This window comes from Notolepis coatsorum (genome assembly GCF_963971535.1).
Source record: "Notolepis coatsorum genome assembly, chromosome: 4".
In the NCBI taxonomy this organism is placed as follows: Eukaryota; Metazoa; Chordata; class Actinopteri; order Aulopiformes; family Paralepididae; genus Notolepis; species Notolepis coatsorum.
Genome location: NC_140168.1, coordinates 125,935,419 through 125,959,294, shown reverse-complemented (window position 1 = coordinate 125,959,294; position 23,876 = coordinate 125,935,419). Strand labels below are relative to the sequence as shown.

The following is a 23,876-nucleotide window of genomic DNA, read 5'->3' as shown; positions in this document are numbered from 1 at the left end:
TCCAGGAACGCCGGACTCACCGCGCTCTTACCGACACCGTACGCCACGTTGAAGAGGTACTTCAGCCCGCCCATGGATGAGATGACGACGATCAGGCCGCTGCCCTGCGCCACCATCATCCGCGCGGCGTAGACGGAGCAGAAGTAGTGACCCCTAGCAGAACCAGAAACATGTTAAAACAGAGGCCCCTAGGAGCGCCAGAAACATGTTAAAACAGAGGCCTATAGGAGCGCCAGAAACATGTTAAAATAGAGGCCCCTAGCAGAACCAGAAACATGTTAAAACAGAGGCCCCTAGCAGCACCAGAAATATGTTAAAACAGAGGCCCCTAGCAGAACCAGAAATATGTTAAAACAGGCCCCTAGCAGAACCAGAAACATGTTAAAACAGAGGCCCATAGGAGCGCCAGAAACATGTTAAAATAGAGGCCCCTAGCAGAACCAGAAACATGTTAAAACAGAGGCCCCTAGCAGCACCAGAAATATGTTAAAACAGAGGCCCCTAGCAGAACCAGAAATATGTTAAAACAGGCCCCTAGCAGAACCAGAAACATGTTAAAACAGAGGCCCCTAGCAGCACCAGAAATATGTTAAAACAGAGGCCCCTAGCAGAACCAGAAATATGTTAAAACAGGCCCCTAGCAGAACCAGAAATATATTAAAACAGAGGCCCCTAGCAGAACCAGAAATATGTTAAAACAGACGCCCCTAGCAGAACCATAAATATGTTAAAACAGAGGCCCCTAGCAGCACCAGAAATATGTTAAAACAGAGGCTCCTAGCAGAACCATAAATATGTTAAAACAGGTTCCTAGCAGAACCAGAAATATGTTAAAACAGAGGCCCCTAGCAGAACCAGAAATATGTTAAAACAGGCTCCTATCAGCAGAAATATGTTAAAACAGACGCCCCTAGCAGAGCCAGACATATGTTAAAACAGAGGCCCCTAGCAGCACCAGAAATATGTTAAAACAGGCTCCTAGCAGAACCAGAAATATGTTAAAACAGAGGCCCCTAGCAGCAGCAGAAATATGTTAAAGCAGAGGCCCCTAGCAGCAGAAATATGTTAAAACAGAGGCCCCTAGCAGAACCAGAAATATGTTAAAACAGAGGCCTCTAGCAGAACCAGAAATATGTTAAAATAGAGGCCCCTAGCAGAACCAGAAATATGTTAAAACAGGCTCCTAGCAGCAGAAATATGTTAAAACAGAGGCCCCTAGCAGCAGAAATATGTTAAAACAGAGGCCTCTAGCAGCAGCAGAAATATGTTAAAACAGAGGCCTCTAGCAGCAGCAGAAATATGTTAAAACAGGCTCCTAGCAGAACCAGAAATATGTTAAAATAGGCCCCTAGCAGAACCAGAAATATGTTAAAACAGGCTCCTAGCAGCAGAACTATGTTAAAACAGGCCCCTAGCAGCAGAAATATGTTAAAACAGGCTCCTAGCAGCAGCAGAAATATGTTAAAACAGGCTCCTAGCAGCAGAAATATGTTAAAACAGAGGCCCCTAGCAGAACCTAGAGACTGTAATGTTCTCTGCTTCACCGAGACGTGGCTGACGCCGGACGTCCCAGACCACGCAATCCAACCGGCCGATCACTTCTTCATCCACCGCAAAGATCGCACAGAAGAATCCGGTAAACAGCGGGGAGGTGGAATAGCCTTCATGTTGAATAGCAATTGGTAACGTGAAAGAGCTTTCAAACCACTGCTCCCCCAACCTGGAGTATATATCCATCAAGTGCCAGCCTTTCTTTCTCCCGAGAGAGTTAACGTCGGTCATCCTGATCGAAGTGTATATCCCCCCCCACGCAAACACTGGAGTCGCGCTGTCCCTGCTTCATGACGAGGTAAACAAACTTCAAACAGCAAATGTTGACGCTGCTATTGTGGTTGTGGGTGATTTCAACAGCGCCAATCTGAGAAAAGTATTGCCAAACTTCTACCAGCACGTGACTTGTACTACCAGAGGCGGGGATATTTTAGACCACTGCTGTTAGTCTACTATAAATAAACACAACATTTATCTTCTGTTAACTTGGTTTATTCAATCAACTTGCATAACACCAATACAGAGCCATTCACGAACAGTGGACCTCTTCCTCGTGGTCGACACAGACTAACTGCGCATGCGTTTCACAGCCTCAAGAGGGCAACCTAGACTACCGTATGGCCAGTAGTATAGACGCAAAGAGATTACATGTTAACAACTGCTACTCGCAATTTAAGTGTGGATATAAGTCTCAAGCTGCTAGTGGTTTCGGCAAGTCAGATCACGACGCCATCTTCCTTTTACCACAATATGTGCAGCGATGGTTTGTAGAATCAGAGGAGATGCTCCAAGCTGCACTTGAATGTACAGACTGGGGGGTGTTCCGCGATAACACAGATAACATTAATGACTACACGGAAACAGTGCTGGACTTTGTTTGTACTTTGGTAAAAGAAACAATCCCCACTACCACAATTAGAGTTTACTCAAACCAAATCCGTCTGCGAAGCTCTGAAGGTGCGCACCTCAGCCTACAATGCCGGGCTTGTGGCAGGCAACATGAATGACCACAAGGTGGCGAGACACAACGTTAGGAGGACAGTAATTAGGGATGGGAACCGGTTCCTAATTGGCCGATGCCTGGAACCGTGTGGCTCCCGTGACTTTCGATTCCCTTATCGCTGCCAGGTTTTTCCTACAGTTGCGCAATGACGTTAGCGTTAGCATGTAGCCATGGCAGACTCTATTTGATTCATTAAGGGCTCGAAATTGCCTGGGTTTTGGTAATATGCTCCCGAAATGCTCCCGCTGTTTGGCTACTTCTATGTGCAGTGAAAACTACTTGAATGCTTTAGAACCTAGTCATTGATTTAGTTCAGGGTGAGCTAAAATTAGCCGCGGAGCTAACGCTAGCTAACGTGAGCTAACGCTATTTAATCAAGCTCTCAGAGAGAGATAAACAGCTGACAGCGGATAGTACAGGTACAAATACAATAAAACAGCGGGTGGGGGCTGTTGTGTAAACCTTGTACTCTTTAGTTCACATATAATAAGAGACAGAGTGTTTGTTTACTAGTCTGTACTCTGTAAGACAGGAACAGGAAGTACCGTGGTGCAACATACAAATGTGTCCGTGTAGCAACACAAGCCAATACCTTACAGGACAGGGGGAGGGAGCTCTGTGTGTGTGTGTGTGTGTGTGTGTGTGTGTGTGTGTGTGTGTGTGTGTGTGTGTGTGTGTGTGTGTGTGTGTGTGTGTGTGTGTGTGAGACAGAAGTCAGAGGAATAACAACCTGTTATTCAATAGATTAAATTAGTTTAAGAATAAAAAAATAAATACATTTTAAGAGAATCTCAAATACATTATTTTATTTAAGTGTAAGCTATAGTTAATGTTTTATTTTTTACAGTTTTTGTATTTTTCTGACATGGTAAATGGCTGCTTTTTTATATAGTGCTTTTATCCAAAGCGCTTTACAATTTGTTCCTTACATTTTACCCAATCACTCACACATTCACACAACGACGGCGGAGGCAACCATGCAATGTGCCAACCTGCTCTTGCTCAAGGACACATCGACACACTGCCCGGGAGGAGCGGGAATCGAACCGGGAACCTCCGGATTGCCAGACGACTGCTCTACCTCCCGAGCCACTGTCGCCCCTGACATGGGGGCTCAACAATAAATGACAATCAGAAATGTCAAGTTGCATGTTGTTATTCTAACCAGCTTAGTTCTGTTGCATTTCCAATTTATCTATTTAAATTATAAATTGATCAGGTATCGATAAGGGAATCGATAAAGAATCGAATCGATAAGCAGAATCGATAATGGAATCGCATCGATAAAATCCTATCAATTCCCATCCCTAACAGTAATAGAAGCAAAACGGCGCTACAGGGATACAATTTTACTTCAATATGAACAGGCTGACTCTAGAGCTATGTGGCAGGGCCTCAGAACGATGACAGATTACAAAGGCACCTCCCTCAAACTGAACAGTGACATCTCCTTAGCAAATGATCTCAATACCTTCTATGCGAGGTTTGAGGCTGGGAATAACAACACCAGCCTACAAACCACTGCAATAGAGGGGGCACTGCTGATGGTGACTCAGTGTTCAGGATAACAGAACATGAGGTGAGGAGGACCTTTAAGAAAGTGAATATCAGGAAGGCAGCATAAAAGTCATATCATAAAAGTCTGTGCCGACCAACTGGCCCCGGTATTCACTGACATATTTAACCTGTCCTTAGAACAGGCTGTTATCCCCACCTGTCTGAAGAAGTCCACCATTATCCCTGTACCCAAAAAATCCAAGCCTGCTTGCCTCAACGACTACCGCCCTGTAGCTCTCACCTCCATAGCCATGAAGTGCTTTGAGAAGCTAGTGAAGGGCTACATCTGCTCCTCCCTCCCCATCAACCTGGACCCCCTGCAATTTGCATACCGCCCCAACAGGTCCACGGAGGACGCCATAGCCCATGTGCTGCACACAGCAGCATCACACCTGGACAAGAGGCAGGGGAACTATGTGAGAATGCTATTCATCGACTACAGCTCGGCATTCAATACCATAGTCCCCTCCAAACTCATAGCCAAGCTCAGGGACCTGGGCTTGAACTATGACCTCTGCCAGTGGGTCTTGGACTTCCTGACGGGCAGACCCCAGGTGGTGAGAGCAGGCAACTGCACCTCCTCATCCATCACTCTCAACATAGGGGCTCCCCAGGGCTGTGTCCTGAGTCCCCTCCTCTACTCCCTGTACACACATGACTGTGTGGCACAGCGGAACAACAACACAATCATCAAATTTGCTGACGACACAGTAGTGGTGGGCCTGATCTCTGCAAACGACGAGAGGGCCTACCTGGAGGAGGTTAAGGTTCTAGCGGGATGGTGTCAAGAGAACAGCCTCTCCCTGAACGTCAGCAAAACAAAGGAGATGATTGTGGACTTTAGGAGGTCGGGGTCAGGGACTACAGCCCCCTCAGCATCGACGGGGCACCGGTTGAGAGAGTGAACAGTGAACAAGTACCTCAGAGCCCACATATCTGAGGACTTGACATGGACCACACACATCGACAGTGTTATCAAGAAGGCACGACCTTACGACCTTGCCCTATAACGTGTATATTGGGTGTAAAAATGGACACTGCTCAAGCAAAGATTGTAAATAATATTGTAGCACTGGCTTTTCTAGCATGCAAACGGATTATTTTAACACATTCAGGGCCATTGGGCTGAGTCTAATTAATGTCAAGAGGACCGGGGAATGTAAACAAACGTGGGGCTGTTTGTACAGCTAAATCTATACTTTATAGTATTGCTATCTGTCCATTCTCATTGTCAATTGAGTCCATAAACCAGGGGTCTTCAAGTAAGTTTGGCCGAGGGCCACATTTTTTCCAAGCCATTGTATGGGGGGCCGGTAACAAAAACAATGGCTAATTTAATATATTGATAGTGAAAAGATTTTAACTCTGTGACTAACCACCTTATAACTAAGACATACATTTGTGGCAGAGGCAGAGAATGGACAAAATAAACTAGCTGCATAGGTGGCATAATAAACTGTAAACGACATACACATTTGCACTGAACATTATACCTTTGTCTTTTTGCCATTTTATTATAAAACCAGAGACAAGCGCCTCTCTCTTATCGGTCTATCTTACATTACGCACAACCAGCCTGTCTATCTGACAGCCCTTTCTGTGGAGCGCACTGGACTATTGAGAAACAATAGTAATCTTCCATTGGTTCTCCCAGTCCACGTGACCATTTCTAGCATTTCCATTGGCTATAGTGACAGACTTAGATATATGATAAATGGATAGATACAGCGGATTAGATGCAGTCCAGAGAAAACAACCAATCTAGATATTTCAAGATTCTATGCTTTACATCCGTGCATTCTCTGAGAGATGCACACAATTTTTAGATGACAATCGATACAATAAAGCAAGTCTTTATCACAAACAAATCCAAAGATATTTAATGTTTTACAAAACATGTCTAGTGTTGCGCCCGGCTTTAGAGGGTTAAAAGCCTAATTGTATTTTTTATTTAGTTAATAAATGTCTTGTTGTAATTCCTTAGATACCTAATGTAGCGCATCTTCTTGAAGCAGATTCAGCTTTTTTTGCTCTGATTTGACTTCAGTTTAATTGCATTGTTACTGTTCACATGTGTGGTGCCATCAGTCATATAAGTAAAGATAAAGTTTGAATGACTTACTGAACTGGTGTCTTAATTTCACACCACACTGCTTGTTTGTTATTTCAGCACCAGCCGCTGTCCACCAACTTTTTTAATGTTGAGCAAGCGCTACATTGTACCTCGCTGCCTACCTGTTATTCACTCTCAACATGGATAAAACAAAGTATAATAAGCATTCTTTAGGTGGTGGTAGTTTCTCTATTTGGACGTTATAGCTAACATATAGCCTAGCCTAGTTGGTCAAAAAAATAAATAAAAAATTTGTTGAAAATAATCTGAGGGGCCAGATATTATTGCTGGCGGGCCAATTTCGGCCCGCGGGCCGCCTATTGCCGACCCCTGCCGTCCCTTCAAAATGGCTTAAAAATGCATCAATAGGTTCTCATTTTATAGTGCCGTGAATATAAGTGTTATACGGGATTTGACCTAGTATATTTTCTGGAAGGCTAGATATAGGGCTAATAGCTGCTAACGTTATATCCAATGGCATTTCCGTTTTACAGATGCTACAGAAATAACTCAAACTGCATATGATCGGGACGATCCCAAAGCATGTATGCATGAAAGGGGGGGGGAGGGCGGGGGACGTTGTTTATTATTATTGATTACCAATAACCGTGTTCGTCTAACTGGCCACATAGACCGATCGCCTGGATGGCTATCAAAACAATGCCCGATCGGGCTGTAATTTACGTGAAAAAGATCTTACCGTGGTCCGGGCTGATCCCCCCGAGCATTTCCCCGTTATCGATCGTCATCTGGTAGATTGATATGTCCATTGGCTGATGATAAATCCCCTTATTGCATGGTGAAATCTGCAATCCGAAACGTAATCCAAGCTACATGCTGCACATCCAGAATCCTGCTACTGAAATCTCCATTGAAAGTAAAAAAAAAAAAGACTGATCCGTTCAGCCACAGGGCACACTGCATTAGCGCGATAGCGCCCCTAAGAGGATCTGGTCGGTATTGCACCTTCTCGAATTCATAGAGTAGGGTAAATCTGCAGTGCCGCTCTGTGACCTTGAATAGGTTATTAAAATGGAATAAAAGCAATAACAACTTCCCACGGATATATCCGTGCCTCTGTCCACAACCGGTGGAATCGAAACACGGAGATCTCTGTGGCCCGTCCCGAATGTGTTAATGAACTGGAAAGAACGCAAACCGAACTGCTTCAGTTTGGAGAACTGGCGCAAGGACTTCATGGACTTGTTATCAATGGAACAGGCTGCTCTATCTCTTCAAGAGAGTGATAGGCCCGATGGCCTTCAAGGTCCCCTGAACTTTATTAGATCACTATCTGGAATATGTTTGTGTACTGAACCTTTGTAACACTCTGCAACCCCCCCTCACCCCCTTGTTGTTGTTATTATTATTATTATTATTATTATTATTATTATTATTATTATTATTATTATTATTATTATTGTCTTAGTTTGTCTTGTCTTGCTTATGAGAAATAAAACTTTAAATAAAAAAAAATAAAATAAAAAAAAATCATTTTTATTTATTCGTACATGGAATTGTTACAGTCCAACAGTACATATAGTTAACACTTTGATCGCCGGGGGTTAAATTCATAATTTACCATCCCTCGCCAGCCCTATTTAACATGGAGAAGTTCCCCTTCTTTGCAGGGCTATAACTTTTTAAATTTGATTGCTAAATTGACATTACTATGGCCCATTCAACGTGTTCAGGGTGTTCAGGGTGTAGCAACGTTATACTTTTTCATTCACATATTCATACTAAAATACGGTCTAAAGTATAAGTATGTTTTTATCGTTTTCTGCAGCTTTCTCCAGAACTTGATTTATAGCCCTAAATGCATTATATTGATGATCAAATACAGTTTGGTAGGAATCTGTGCGAGATAAACATTTTCAAATGGACGTACTTCTAGAAGTTACTACGTATGATCTGATGATGACCGGATGGGGGGGGGGGTCGTTTATAATTCCGTGGGCAACGTTATATCATTCATCTAGTGTGGGTGATATGATCATTAGAGCAGTTAGTATAGAAGACATTACAAAATAACGCTGAAACTCACGGTAGCTTCCTCTCGCCGTTGGGAGATGAGCGTGGAACAGAATTCTTTCTATTATGGGATGTCGAAATATCCGATCCATTTCCAGGTTGTATAATAGTATATACGTCCAAATCATGTTGTTTATCGAGTTATTGGTAACGGATCACTATCCGTCGTGATCAGCTCGAGTCCTGGGACTATTACAGAGTGATCGGACCAAATTGAAATGAGCACCAGCTTCCACTTCCTGTTTCTTCCCTGGGCGATCCGCCGATCGGCCACCAGATGGCGCTCTTGAACAGTTAGAGAGTTGATAGGGGCTCACCAGTACATCTCATGTCTCCGGGGGAGAAATATGATTTCGATCACAGATTTTTGAAAAATTGATATCAAAGACGCTGTCCAGCGTCTTCGGCAGAATGAGCATGGCGGGGAATGACGTGTTCCAGCGTCAACGGCGATTAAAGTGTTAATATGCTCCACTAAAACTAAAACAGATCTTAAAAGAAATACACTTATTTGCCATCTTCCCCAGAGTCGTATGAGAAGATTGACATCAATTTCGTCTCTGTGAGTCAGTTTTGGAGTTGTTGAAGGTTGCATTTCTTCACTTTGGACGGAGCTAGGCTAGCTGCTACCTACTGCTCCCAGTCCTTGTGCTAAGCTAGACTAGCTGCTACCTACTGCTCCCAGTCCTTGTGCTAAGCTAGGCTAGCTGCTACCTACTGCTTCCAGTCCTTGTGATAAGCTAGGCTAGCTGCTCCCTACTGCTCCCAGTACTTGTGCTAAGCTAGGCTAGCTGCTACCTACTGCTCCCAGTCCTTGTGCTAAGCTAGGCTAGTATGCACCTGGACCTCTCTCTGGGGCTACCGGAGACACCGAGATGAAATCCTCTCGTCTGACTCTGGGGAGATGGATTCCTTTAATGCTACCTAGATTAGAGTGTATTTACATTTGCTGCTAAACGAACAATAAACACTATGCAACAACCATCAAATGCACACAGCACACACACCCACACGCACACACTCACTTAAACAAACAACACACTGCAGCACCCACTCTCCACACTTTAGATCACACAAACACACTTTATATTTATTGATAAAGGATTTGCACTACAACTCGTACACCTACTGTAAATTGTACCTAAATTGCACCTCATCCCATTTCTGCCTTGCACTATATAGTATTGTATATTAGTACACTGCATAGTATTGTATATTATATGGTAACTCAGTTACGTCTATTCTGAATGAATGAATGAATGAAAACTTTATTTAACAGATTGCAGAATGGGTACAATACAGTACGGCTCAATACATACAATTGTTAAGGGGATGCAGACCTGAGAAAGACGTTTGTCTTGTTTCCATCAGGGTCCCCCATTTTCAATTCATATAGACATTTATGACATACACAACATACATGACATTTATGGCATAGGGACATATAGGTATTTAGTACTGATACATTTGTGACATAACGGTATTCAAATATACAGTACTGTTACCCCTAGATCCTGACAGCGTATATACATATGATGGGGAGGGGACTGTACATTAGGAGGGGGTGGGTGGGTGGGAGGGAAATATACATACGGCGGGGAGGGAATATATACATGCGGTGGTGAGGAGACTGTCTATTAGGAGGTGGTGGGGGTTTTGGGCATTTACGGTGGCCAGTTTCGAATTGCAGCCTCCCGTAGGTGCTCTTTAGGAGCGGTTTTGAATGTGGGCAGGGATTCACATTCCTTTACAGCTTTGGGTAGGGCGTTCCACATTGTTGTGGCATAATTGCGAAACGTGTTTAGTCCCTTGTTTGAGCCGAATCTGGGTTTAACATGATTTGTTGAGCTTCCTCTGGTGTAGTGGTTGTGGTATTCACTGACCTTTGGGAAGTATTTTGACATGTACATGGGCACCCCGGTCGTATAGTGTATCTTGTAGACCAGGCCCATTGCAAGTTGCTGTACTCTGTCGTCTACTCTAAGCCATCCTAGGTTGGCAAAGTCGGCAGGGGTGAGGTGGGTTCTGGGGTTCAGGTCAAGTAGTAGTCTGACCAGTTTGTTTTGTTCTGCATCGAACATTGTACATATGTCTATACTGAACACTGTGACCTTTTTTTTTTTACTTCTAAATTACATGCTATACTATGTGAAAAGAGCTACAGGTAGTCTCTATATATCTCAATCACCTACTCGAGATATAAACCCGCGGCCGCTCGATATCCCCCGGCGAGGTGCTAAACTCGCCAAGTTCTCGAGTCAATTACTATTTCTGTCTAGATTACTTCAAGTCACTGGTCTAGTTATATCCAGTTGATATGAAATGTAATCATGAAGAGTTGTTAATCTCTTCTTGTTTGAAATAAACCGAATGTATGTCTTAGGAGAACTCTTATAGCCTATAAAAACAATTATTTTGTTATTATCATCATCATCATTATTATCATCATTACCTTTTTACGAAAGGGCTTGTAATACTGCTCAATTGAAAGCTTGGTTGTATTACTACTTTGTTAATAAGTATTACCACTGTACTAACACGTAATCATTGTTTGCACGCCCCAGCATCTCCTGTCCCCCCTCTCCTCCTCCGCCAGCGGAACCGACCGTCCAATCCTGCGGTGATTTAGACGGTCGAGGTCCCACATAACTCGACAGAGTCCGTCTGGACACAGAGATACCGGAACCCGCAAACACACATTTCCATGTATAGTATTTATACAGTACATAGCATATATATATATATATATATATATATATATATATATAATATATATCTTTTAGCTGAAAAGCATTAACCAGTCAATTGATTCGATCTGTATTAGGTTACAGTACATTTATAGTCACCCTCAATAGGAACTCAGGGCATCGGCTGGCATCATGGCACATTGCTGGCAGAAATGAGTCCAAGGATTCAAAAGATAATTATAAAAAGCTGTTTTTATTTAGAAGGTTACAAAAGAGACTGTATTGGAAATGTCCAATCCAGTTAAAAATAATTATAAAAACAAAACATCTCGTCTCTAAAGATCGCAAAGGCCTAACACGGCTTGTGCCTGGTGTCTGCAAGCAAAATCTGGAAAACTGGCTTCTCGAAGGAAGAACAGTCACTTTTATATCGATCCGGCATCACATTGCTATTGGCCCAAAAACAGTGATATCACTGTGATGTCATTTCACTAGCCAACCAACGTACACTACATAGTAAGGATGGACTCCTCCCCTTCTAGTCATTACATCTACTGGAGAAGTAACAGATTACCTTGTGTTGGAAAATACCTATCTGTTACTAGCCAGAGGCCCCAAGGTTGTTTTTACATTCCTTAGTGGCCAAACAGTATTGAAGTGAAAGCAATTCACACTTCTAGCATGAGTATATAGTACATAGCCCAACACATACTACAGATATATACAGATACACATACATGTATAATACAGTACATATATATATAGTATACAGTGTACACATATATATGCACATACTTGTACCTATCATTGTCTACTCTACGCAGGGTGTGCCAACCTGCTGTTTGCTCGGGCCTGCTCTTAGCTTCAAGGCCAGGAGATAGAGAGAGCACATTCCAGAGAAATGGACAGAGAAATGGACTGTGCAGCTCCATGCATTATCAAAAGGTTTCCGTTTCCCGTCTGACTGCATATTCCATTAACTGTAGTGTAGTTTTATAAGTGTATAAAGAGTATACAGGTCATATACATAGCTCCAATCATATATAATAAACATAAGAATATTATACAAAGTGTCACTCGTTGACTTGTGGCACTTAACATGCGTTTACACATAACATGTTTATTCTCAATTCCTTTCTGACGGGGCATTACCAGCCAGAATACATATTACATCTAGACACCTATAGTAACATATGCCTAGATTTATAACAAATATATACAATAAACCTATTGTATTGATTCCATTGACTCCACTCTCCAAGATCACGCAAGATATTGTAGTGTACACAAGTTACGGTTCCAGAGTCCACAGTCCATAGTTCTCACAGTTTTTTCACAAGTGGGAGGAAGAATCTACAGACATTCCTCATACTCATACATAAGAACAGGATGTCATACTAACCAGTGTCACTAGTTGGCTGTGACACTTTACACCCCCTCTGTCATCCTGGTCGGTCATTTTCCATTGTCTTAATAGCGTCTGTACTGGGGGACCAGATGGCGATTGCGGGGTCACGTGGCCGTGACTCTCCACACCCCCTCTGTCATCTCGGTACCTCGGTACCCTGGTAGCCGGCGGGAAGACTTGCATCTGTTGTTCCCTGGCTGGACGGCCCCAAAGACAACACCTGGTGGTTATCTTGTGGTCATCTTGGTCATCTTGGTCATCTTGGGGTCACCCCCTCTGACCTCTTGGATCTCTCCCATAGTTTGAGGTAGGTTGATTTGTCACTTCTCGGGCGACCCCACGGGTCCCCGAGAATTGTAGCAGCAATCCTCTATTGAAGTGTGGTTGGCCTGGTCGTGTGACCCTGTCCGTAGGCCTCGCAGGACATCACAGATACAGTCCACAGAGGACTAATTTCTTTTCTCTCTTTCAGGTCCATTCAGGGCTCTCGTCGCCCTGTAACCTGGGTCCAGGCTGATGTCTCTCTGTCCGGTCTAGGAGGTCTAGGAGGTCTGGGAGGTCTAGGAGGTCTGGGAGGTCTAGGTGAGGACCTTGAGGATGCTCCGGAGCTTGACCTATCCCGGTCTTCCTCCATTTCCGAGTTCTGACCTGGGTCAGTATATTCCTTCTTGCCATTCGCTGCGTCGTCCACTGACTCCGGGGGACAGCCCCCCCCGTCCAAGAATGCTCCTGGCCCGAGATAGGGCAGGTTCTGATCCTTCCGGTCCGAACTGTACTGTCGGTCTCCTTGGTGTATCCTAAGGAGGGAGGTCGGTTCATTCCAGGATCGCAACATATTCACTTTGATCATCTGATCCTTCATAGAGCGTACAGCTCTCTCTGCCACCCCGTTCGTATTGGGCTGGTGGGGTACAGAGTATTGGGCTATTACACCCGCTGTCCACTTCCTTCTTGCACAGGGGGTCAACCCTGTGTTGTGCTTGTCTCGGTCCAGACTGGGTAGTTAGTTACTGTTATGTCTGGTATTAGCTCCGGCTAGTTAGCCCGCTGTAGATTCAGGCTATGTAGCCTCTTGTAGACTCAGCTCCTACTGATAACACCAGCCTGTATGATTACGCTGGTTCCACTTCCGTCACAGTAGCAGGACTTATGCAGGACTTATTCTGATTTTAAGTAAACATTAGGTTACTTCTAGTTCAGGTGACCTGTTACCTGTTTTTCTACTTAGGTTTCGACTGTAAGTAAACATTATGTTACCCTTTAGTCGTGAGTAAACGCTACTTTAATCACAAAAATATACTTTAAGTGTGATTTTTTTCTTTGAGTAGATCCTTCTACGTTAGGTTTTTGACTTTAAGTAAACATTACGTTACTTTTTAGTCGTTAGTAAACTTTTACTGCAATCACAAAAATATACTTTAAGTGTGATTCTTTCTTTGAGTAGAACCTTCTACGTTTTTGACTTTAAGTAAACATTACGTTACTTTTTAGTCATGAGTAAACTTTTACTGCAATCACAAAAATATACTTTAAGTGTGATTCTTTCTTTGAGTAGAACCTTCTACGTTTTTGACTTTAAGTAAACATTACGTTACTTTTTAGTCGTGAGTAAACTTTTACTGCAATCACAAAAATATACTTTAAGTGTGATTCTTTCTTTGAGTAGAACCTTCTACGTTTTTTGACTTTAAGTAAACATTACGTTACTTTTTAGTCGTTAGTAAACTTTTACTGCAATCACAGAAATATACTTTAAGTGTGATTCTTTCTTTGAGTAGAACCTTCTATGTTTTTGACTTTAAGTAAACATTACGTTACTTTTTAGTCGTTAGTAAACTTTTACTGCAATCACAAAAATATACTTTAAGTGTGATTCTTTCTTTGAGTAGAACCTTCTAAGTTTTTTACTTTAAGTAAACATTACGTTACTTTTTAGTCGTGAGTAAACTTTTACTGCAATCACAAAAATATACTTTAAGTGTGATTCTTTCTTTGAGTAGAACCTTCTACGTTAGGTTTTTTCAAATCTGTAATTAATTTTACTCCAGAGGCACCTGACAGCAGTCATTTCGGTTCATATTCTTTCGGCTTTTGATACCTATTTAAATAGTATAAAGCCCAACTCACTTGAACTCATGTTCTAAGCCCCGGAACCTCCAATCCGTTTTGACAGACCTATAAACCAGTGACTTGGCCGCCCCAGCACTACAGCGTCCTGTATGCTGAAGCTTCCGAGCCCCCACAAATCTGATAGGCCCGTCGGATATAGAGACCCTGATGCTCGCTCTGTCCCCCGGCGTCAAGGTGCTAAGCTTGATGAGAGTTTGCAGAGTCTCAATTTTTATCCATAGGCGCTGGTGAGTGTACAGCTCATGCAGCTGATATGGTTGGTAGGGTGCTAACCTATCAAATAGTTACTGTCAGGAAATCCCTTCTGAATGAAATAGATTACAAATTCACTTTACTTTACTCTGGGTTTAGAGCAAGGACGGACATCTTTACATATTATACTTAAAATATATACAAAATGCATGTAGTATTCTATGTCATGTTTCTTCCTAAATGACAATAACACTTTATATTATTCCTCTTGACAGATGAGCTGTATGTCAAGTGCAGTTTGCACTTGCTTGAGGGTCATGTGTCAGGGCCCCAGAAGGTAAGGATACTATTGATTCTCCTTCCGGGCTTTGAATTCCTCCCTTTTTGTCCTCACCTCTGCTTGCTGTTCTGGGGTTAGTGCGGCCCACTCGTCTGCAGGTAGGTATTGGTACTTCTTTTTCCCTGTTCTGTCCTTGGTTGTTTTCGGGGGGAACTCCTGGGAGGCCCCCCTTTTGTCAGATAGCATTTTGACTTGGTCATACAGCATACATTCGATACGTAACTGGTCTTGTGACCATGCTGCGCATCGGGCTGCCAGTAGGTTACCCCCTGGGACTCCTCTGAATAGCTTTTCAAGCAGTAAGCATGATCCTTGCATAGGTGTTCCATTCATGACTGATCCTGCTGCATCATTGAGAGACATGCTCCCGTCTCGCACCTGTGGGATTAGTTTCTCCACCATGTTATCCCCTGGATCTTGACCGGGGGTCCTTACTTCTCTTTCCATCAGTTGGTCCATTGAGGCCCTTTCGGGGATCTCTAGTCCTTTGAGATGTCTCAACATGCGAGCTAGCGTCTCTTGTGCTTGCATCTCCTGAGCGAGCATCTGCTGCGCCAGCTTCTCATGAGCTAGCATCTGCTGCGCCAGCTTCTTCTGAGCTACCTGTGCCAACTTCTCCTGAGCTAGCATCTTCTGCGCCAGCTTCTTCTGAGCTAGCGTCTGTTGTCCTAGCGTCTTCCGTGCTAGCATCTCTTGTGCTAGCTTCTCTTGTGCTAGCTTCTCCTGAGCTAGCGTTGGTTGTGCCAGCTCCTCCTGAACTAGCATCTCTTGGGCTAGCTTCTCTTGAGCTAGCGTTGGTTGTGCCAGCTCCTCCTGAGCTAGCTTCTCTTGTGCTAGTATCTGCTGCGCCAGCATCTGTTGTGCTAGCTTCTCTTGAGCTAGCGTATGATGCGCTAGCATCTGTTGTGCTAGCTTCTCTTGAGCTAGCGTCTGATGTGCTAGCATCTGTTGTGCTAGCTTCTCTTGAGCTAGCGTCTGATGCGCTAGCATCTGTTGTGCTAGCTTCTCTTGAGCTAGCGTTGGTTGCGCCAGCTCCTCCTGAGCTAGCATCTCCTGGGCTAGCTTCTCTTGTGCTAGCTTCTCCTGAGCTAGCTTCTCTTGTGCTAGCTTCTCCTGAGCTAGCGTCTCTTGTGCTAGCTTCTCCTGAGCTAGCTTCTCTTGTGCTAGCTTCTCCTGAGCTAGCGTTGGTTGTGCCAGCTCCTCCTGAGCTAGCATCTCCTGGGCTAGCTTCTCTTGTGCTAGCTTCCCTTGTGCTAGCTTCTCCTGAGCTAGCGTTGGTTGTGCCAGCTCCTCCTGAGCTAGCATCTCCTGGGCTAGCTTCCCTTGTGCTAGCTTCCCTTGTGCTAGCTTCTCCTGAGCTAGCGTTGGTTGTGCCAGCTCCTCCTGAGCTAGCATCTCCTGGGCTAGCTTCTCTTGTGCTAGCTTCCCTTGTGCTAGCTTCTCCTGAGCTAGCGTTGGTTGTGCCAGCTCCTCCTGAGCTAGCATCTCCTGGGCTAGCTTCTCTTGTGCTAGCTTCTACTGAGCTAGCGTTGGTTGTGCCAGCTCCTCCTGAGCTAGCATCTCTTGTGCTAGCTTCTCCTGAGCTAGCGTTGGTTGTGCCAGCTCCTCCTGAGCTAGCATCTCCTAAGCTAGCTTCTCTTGTGCTAGCTTCCCTTGTGCTAGCTTCTCCTGAGCTAGCGTTGGTTGTGCCAGCTCCTCCTGAGCTAGCATCTCCTGGGCTAGCTTCTCTTGAGCTAGCGTCTGCTGTTCACTTCAGCTATGTAGCCTGATGTTAGCTCGGGTTCCGGCTAGGTAGCCTTCAGATAGCACTCGATTCCCTTTTGGCTAGTTGGCCTGCGTTCCTGTAGACTAGGGCTATGTAGCCTCATGTAGCCTCGGGCTAGGTAGCTTCACCTAGTTAGCACCAGCTCGGTAGCCGATGGTGAGCTAGTTAGCTCTCGTCTGGCTAGGGCCAGTTCACTTCCTGTTAGCACTGGCTTGTTAGCCTGTTGGGAGCTAGTTAGCTCTTGGCTAGTTAGCCATCAATTAGCTCTTGGCTAGTTAGCCTGTGGTGAGCTAGTTAGCTCTTGGCTAGTTGGCCATCAATTCACTCCTGGCTTGTTAGCCTGTGGTGAGCTAGTTAGCTCTTGGCTAGTTAGCCTGTGGTGAGCTAGTTAGCTCTTGGCTAGTTAGCCATCAATTCACTCCTGGCTTGTTAGCCTGTGGTGAGCTAGTTAGCTCTTGGCTAGTTAGCCATCAATTAGCTCTTGGCTAGTTAGCCTTTGGTGAGCTAGTTAGCTCTTGGCTAGTTAGCCATCAATTCACTCCTGGCTTGTTAGCCTGTTGGGAGCTCCTGTCTGGCTAGGGCCAGTTCATTTGTGTTAGCACTGGCTCGTTAGCCCGTGGTGAGCTAGTTAGCTCTTGGCTAGTTAGCCTGCATTCCTGTGAGAGCGCCGTTTTAGCAGCTTCACGTAGCCTCGGGCTAGGTAGCCATCCAGTTAGCATTTAGCTCGCTTGTGGCTAGTTAGCCTGCATTCCTGTGAGAGCGGCGTTTTAGCAGCTTCACATAGCCTTGGGCTAGGTAGCCATCCAGTTAGCATTTAGCTCGCTTGTGGCTAGTTAGCCTGCATTCCTGTGAGAGCGCCGTTTTAGCAGCTTCACGTAGCCTCGGGCTAGGTAGCCATCCAGTTAGCATTTAGCTCGCTTGTGGCTAGTTAGCCTGCATTCCTGTGAGAGCGCCGTTTTAGCAGCTTCACGTAGCCTCGGGCTAGGTAGCCATCCAGTTAGCATTTAGCTCGCTTGTGGCTAGTTAGCCTGCATTCCTGTGAGAGCGCCGTTTTAGCAGCTTCACGTAGCCTCGGGCTAGGTAGCCATCCAGTTAGCATTTAGCTCGCTTGTGGCTAGTTAGCCTGCATTCCTGTGAGAGCGCCGTTTTAGCAGCTTCACGTAGCCTCGGGCTAGGTAGCCATCCAGTTAGCATTTAGCTCGCTTGTGGCTAGTTAGCCTGCATTCCTGTGAGAGCGCCGTTTTAGCAGCTTCACGTAGCCTTCACCGCTCCACCAGCAATGCCCCCACTATGCAGATGCCTTTAATTTGCCACTGCCTTCCACCGAGGGCCATACAGATCAATATCCTTTGACTGGTGTATTCTAAAGCTCGGTTCTCCGTTTTTCAATATTTCTATTTTATTTTATTTTGGCTGTTATCTTAATGTAATCATGAAGAGTTGTTAATCTCTTCTTGTTTGAAATAAACCGAATGTATGTCTTAGGAGAACTCTTATAGCCTATAAAAACAATTATTTTGTTATTATCATCATCATCATTATTATCATCATTACCTTTTTACGAAAGGGCTTGTAATACTGCTCAATTGAAAGCTTGGTTGTATTACTACTTTGTTAATAAGTATTACCACTGTACTAACACGTAATCATTGTTTGCACGCCCCAGCATCTCCTGTCCCCCCTCTCCTCCTCCGCCAGCGGAACCGACCGTCCAATCCTGCGGTGATTTAGACGGTCGAGGTCCCACATAACTCGACAGAGTCCGTCTGGACACAGAGATACCGGAACCCGCAAACACACATTTCCATGTATAGTATTTATACAGTACAAAGCATATATATATATATATATATATATATATATATATATATATATATATATATATATATATATATATATATATATATATAATATATATCTTTTAGCTGAAAAGCATTAACCAGTCAATTGATTCGATCTGTATTAGGTTACAGTACATTTATAGTCACCCTCAATAGGAACTCAGGGCATCGGCTGGCATCATGGCACATTGCTGGCAGAAATGAGTCCAAGGATTCAAAAGATAATTATAAAAAGCTGTTTTTATTTAGAAGGTTACAAAAGAGACTGTATTGGAAATGTCCAATCCAGTTAAAAATAATTATAAAAACAAAACATCTCGTCTCTAAAGATCGCAAAGGCCTAACACGGCTTGTGCCTGGTGTCTGCAAGCAAAATCTGGAAAACTGGCTTCTCGAAGGAAGAACAGTCACTTTTATATCGATCCGGCATCACATTGCTATTGGCCCAAAAACAGTGATATCACTGTGATGTCATTTCACTAGCCAACCAACGTACACTACATAGTAAGGATGGACTCCTCCCCTTCTAGTCATTACATCTACTGGAGAAGTAACAGATTACCTTGTGTTGGAAAATACCTATGCCAGAGGCCCCAAGGTTGTTTTTACATTCCTTAGTGGCCAAACAGTATTGAAGTGAAACCAATTCACACTTCTAGCATGAGTATATAGTACATAGCCCAACACATACTACAGATATATACAGATACACATACATGTATAATACAGTACATATATATATAGTATACAGTGTACACATATATATGCACATACTCAGGGCCGCCTCAGGGGGTGTGCGAGCAGTGCGGTCGCACAGGGCCTCGCGGGAAGGGGGGCCTCGCAAAAAAAAAAAAAAAATAAAAAAAAAAAAAAAAATTTTATTAATTTTTTTTATTATTATTTTTTTTTTTTTTTTTTTTTTTTTGCGAGGCCCCCCTTCCCGCGAGGCCCTTTTTCATCACAGACCTAAAATCTAGTTTTGCTTATATGCTTATATATTTCACATTAGACACGTTTGTAGAATGTGTCTGACTTGTTCCTGGGTCTGCAGTCCTGCAGCTGCAGACATACTCACTATTGGAGCTCAGCCTCTGGGGTTCTGCAGCAGCATTGGTTTCAACGAAGGGAGTGGTTTTACTTACAGCATGTGTAGACAGTACACCGGCAGCGTGAGTCGGCTGCGTTTGACATTTTCGCGCGTGCAGCTTTTGACTATGCTTAGTTATGCCCAATAGCCAAGACGAAGAAAGAGGTCGGTCATTATCAGTCGGTCGGTCACCAACCAAGGAACGTTGACGAAAGGCCTCTCGCTAGCGGGACAAATGGCCGGAGCCTTTCGGTATAGCCATGTCGGCTAGTAGCTAGCTTAGCTAAATGCTAACTAGCGTTAGCTAACCAGGCGAGGCGAGTGGATGTCTTTTCAAAAGAAGGAGAAGAGAACTTGTGAGCAGATAAATCTGTTAGGCAGCAATACGCCGAAATTACACCGTGGGGCCAAGAAAGTATCCTTCCACGTTGATACTGCGTTATGGTGAGTCAACTTATGATTATGTACCCGCCGTGGATCTGAGTCACCTGACCCTATCTCTCTTTCTCTCTTGGAGCCAAACTGGTCTAGCTAATACTACTAGTAGCTAACTGTGTGAGCTAACTGTTAGCTGTTTAGCGTCAGCTGGGAACGTTCGTTTGATGCTATCAGTTAGCCTTGAGAATAGCAGGCCCTTTGACAGAAGATGTAGTCGGGCCTGCACCATGACAAGGCTCTGGCCAGTGGCCATAGCTTCTTTTTGTCCCGCCAGCGAGAGGCCTTTCGTCAACGTGGAGACCTTGCGGCCTTTCGCCCAGCGTTCATCGTGCAGGTAACTTGGATTAATGAAAATGTCATGATGACATTACCCCACTCTTCCTTCCTTCCCCTCCCGAATGTTTTGTTAATAACGATGTTTTTTTCCAGGCAAAACATATGCTACTTCACAACATTTGGAGATACGACATGTGCTGTGTGTGAATGGTCGTTTGTGTAGCCACGTTGTGTGTGTCACGTGGCCTGGTGTCACAGTACCTGGCTAGCCTATTTAGCTGATGTCGGCCATTGGCTCCTTGCTGCTTTGGTTTCTCTGTTGACCCTCTTCTTGTTGGATTTAAGTGTTGATCTTTGTCCTTTTGAATCTCTCATACATGCTATAGTCTCTCTCTAACACACACACACACATGACAAACACACATGTTCTCTCTCTCTCTCTCTCTCTCTCTTTCTAACACACACAGTCTGCCTATGGCGGCCTTTCTCGATGGCTAGGCTGTGCTCAAGGATCTTCAGTCACAGTGCTCAGGTATTCTGCCACTGTGTACTCTCTGTTTAGGGCCAAATAGCATTTCAATTTCTTTCCAATGTGTCTCTCTCTCTCTCTCTCTCTGTACACTGTATATTGACTGTAGAACGGGAGCTCTCTCTCGCTCTCTCTTTTGCTATATGTTGACTGTATCATGCCCCGCCTCGGGCAGCGCTATTATTTAAGAATATGTTGACTGTATAAAAAAAAAAAAAAAAAAAAAAAAAAATATATATATATATATATATATATATATTTTTTTTTTTTTTTTTTTTTTTTTTACCTTGGGGGGGGGGGGGGGGGGCCTCGCGTTAAATCTCGCACAGGGCCTCGCATTTCTCCCAGGCGGCCCTGCACATACTTGTACCTATCATTGTCTACTCTACGCAGGGTGTGCCAACCTGCTGTTTGCTCGGGCCTGCTCTTAGCTTCAAGGCCAGGAGATAGAGAGAGCACATTCCAGAGAAATGGACAGAGAAATGGACTGTGCAGCTCCATGCATTATCAAAAGGTTTCTGTTTCCCGTCTGACTGCATATTCCATTAACTGTAGTGTAGTTTTATAAGTGTATAAAGAGTATACAGGTCATATACATAGCTCCAATCATATATAATAAACATAAGAATATTATACAAAGTGTCACTCGTTGACTTGTGGCACTTAACATGTGTTTACACATAACGTGTTTATTCTCAATTCCTTTCTGACGGGGCATTACCAGCCAGAATACATATTACATCTAGACACCTATAGTAACATATGCCTAGATTTATAACAAATATATACAATAAACCTATTGTATTGATTCCATTGACTCCACTCTCCAAGATCACGCAAGATATTGTAGTGTACACAAGTTACGGTTCCAGAGTCCACAGTCCATAGTTCTCACAGTTTTTTCACAAGTGGGAGGAAGAATCTACAGACATTCCTCATACTCATACATAAGAACAGGATGTCATACTAACCAGTGTCACTAGTTGGCTGTGACACTTTACACTATGTTATTTTATTTCATACTTATCTTGTCTTGCACAGTCTCTGGAGCGTAACAGTAAGAAGCATTTTGTATAAAAGTATTCTGTACTTCTGTATGACAACTATTAAAGAAACTTGAAACTTGAAACTTTGGATAAAATGGGGTATAATTTGGCTAAGTATAATAATTCTTGTACCCTGCACTTGCAGCTGCAAGGGTTAAAATCTATGTTGCTATCACGCCATGTTGCACATCTTTCTTCTAATTGTACGGTCACCAAACTCAAGCTGAACGAACTACTGAAGTACCTAAACTGTACGATTAAAAAATAATGGTAAAACATCTTTAACCCTTTACTATCGCACTACCGACTGTTACCGTCGGTAGTGTGATAGTAAAGGGTTACACCGTCGGTAGTGTGCTAGTAAAGGGTTAACCTTCTGTAGTGTGGCAGTGAAAGGGTTAACCTGCTGTTGTGTGGCAGTGAAAGGGTTAACCTTCTGTGTATTGTCGCAGTGAAAGGGTTAACCATTTGGTAGTGCAGCAGTGAAAGGGTTAACCTTCTGTGGTGTGGCGGTGAAAGGGTTAAAGGAATGAGTGAATAGAGCTCAAGTCCACAGAACTGACCGTGGATCAGTGGAAGTGACCACGCTGGCACGAGTAAACTGGCACGACCGAGCAGACACGCTTACCTGAGGCCTGTGTTGTTTACGGAATCCCAGATGGTCGGATCGGTTTCCCAGAACTTCTTTCCCGTACTCTCAAAGATCGCCTGGAATCAAATGTAATTTTGAGAGTGAGCGCTGAGCTAAATAACATGGTGAGAGAGAGAGAGAGAGAAAGAGAGAGAGAGAGATAGGTGTAGTGTCTGATTGATTGATTGATTGAAAAGTGTATTAACAAATTGCAGAATGGGTACAGTACAGTACAGCTCAATACATACAATTGTTAAGGAGATGCAGACCAGAGAAAGACTTTCGTCTTGTTTACATCAGGGTCCCCCATTTTCAATTCATCATAACATATATGACATACATGACATACAGATAGACAGTACTGCTACATCTATACATTTATGACATATCAGATTTGCAAATACAGTACTGTTTGTGATACAAAAAGTGTCCTGAAAAAGAGTGTATATACATTTGACGTAGAAACTGTACATTGGAGGAGGTTGGGTAGGGGGGGGGGGGACACTGTACACTGTACATTGGAATACTGACAAAGCCATACTTGGTCATTTACTGTACAACTGGGTTAGGACATTTGTAGGGGCCAGTTTCGAATTGCAGTCTCCCGTAAGTGTTCTTTGAGAGTGTTTTTGAAAGTGGGTAGTGATTCACATTCCTTTACAGCTTTGGGTAGGGCGTTCCACATTGATGTGGCATAATTACGAAACGTGTTTAGTCCCTTGTTTGAGCCGAATCTGGGTTTAACATGATTTGTGGAGCTCCCTCTGGTGTTGTGATCGTGGTATTCACTGACCTTTGGGAAGTATTTTGACATGTACATGGGTACCTTGGTCGCGTAGTGTGTCTTGTAGACCAGGCCCATTGCATTGCTGTACTCTGTCGTCTACTCTAAGCCATCCTAGGTTGTCAAAGTGGGCAGGGGTGAGGTGGGTTCTAGGAGTCAGGTCAAGCAGTAGTCTGACTAGCTTGTTTTGAGATGTTTGTAATTTGTTTTTTAGTGCCTTTGAGGTGCTTTGGTACCATGAGGTGCAAGCATAGTCGTAGTACCCTTGACTGAGTGCTCCTGCCAGAGTCTTCAGGGTATTCTTGTTTACCAGAGAGGAGATCCGGTACAAGAATCGAGTTCGTTGGTTGACTTTTTTTTATTACATTGGATGCCATTTTGTCACAGGAAAGATTAGCCTCTAGGATGGAACCCAGGTAGGTAATTTCATCTTTCCTTGTGACAATATTGTCACCCACTGTAAC

General features: G+C 43.8%; 1 protein-coding gene across 3 annotated transcripts in view; it reads right to left on the bottom strand.

Annotated features, from left to right (window-relative positions):
- Positions 1 to 23,876, bottom strand: part of dhrs1 (dehydrogenase/reductase (SDR family) member 1) — a 133,709-nt gene that overhangs the window by 37,501 nt on the left and 72,332 nt on the right. For all 3 annotated transcript variants that reach the window (XM_084312961.1, XM_084312962.1, XM_084312963.1), the window contains 2 exons: positions 22,626 to 22,705; positions 21 to 153 (listed from right to left, as the gene is read on the bottom strand). In XM_084312961.1, coding sequence (XP_084169087.1) covers positions 21 to 153; positions 22,626 to 22,705 — 213 coding nt within the window. The remainder of the gene's footprint in view (positions 1 to 20; positions 154 to 22,625; positions 22,706 to 23,876) is intronic.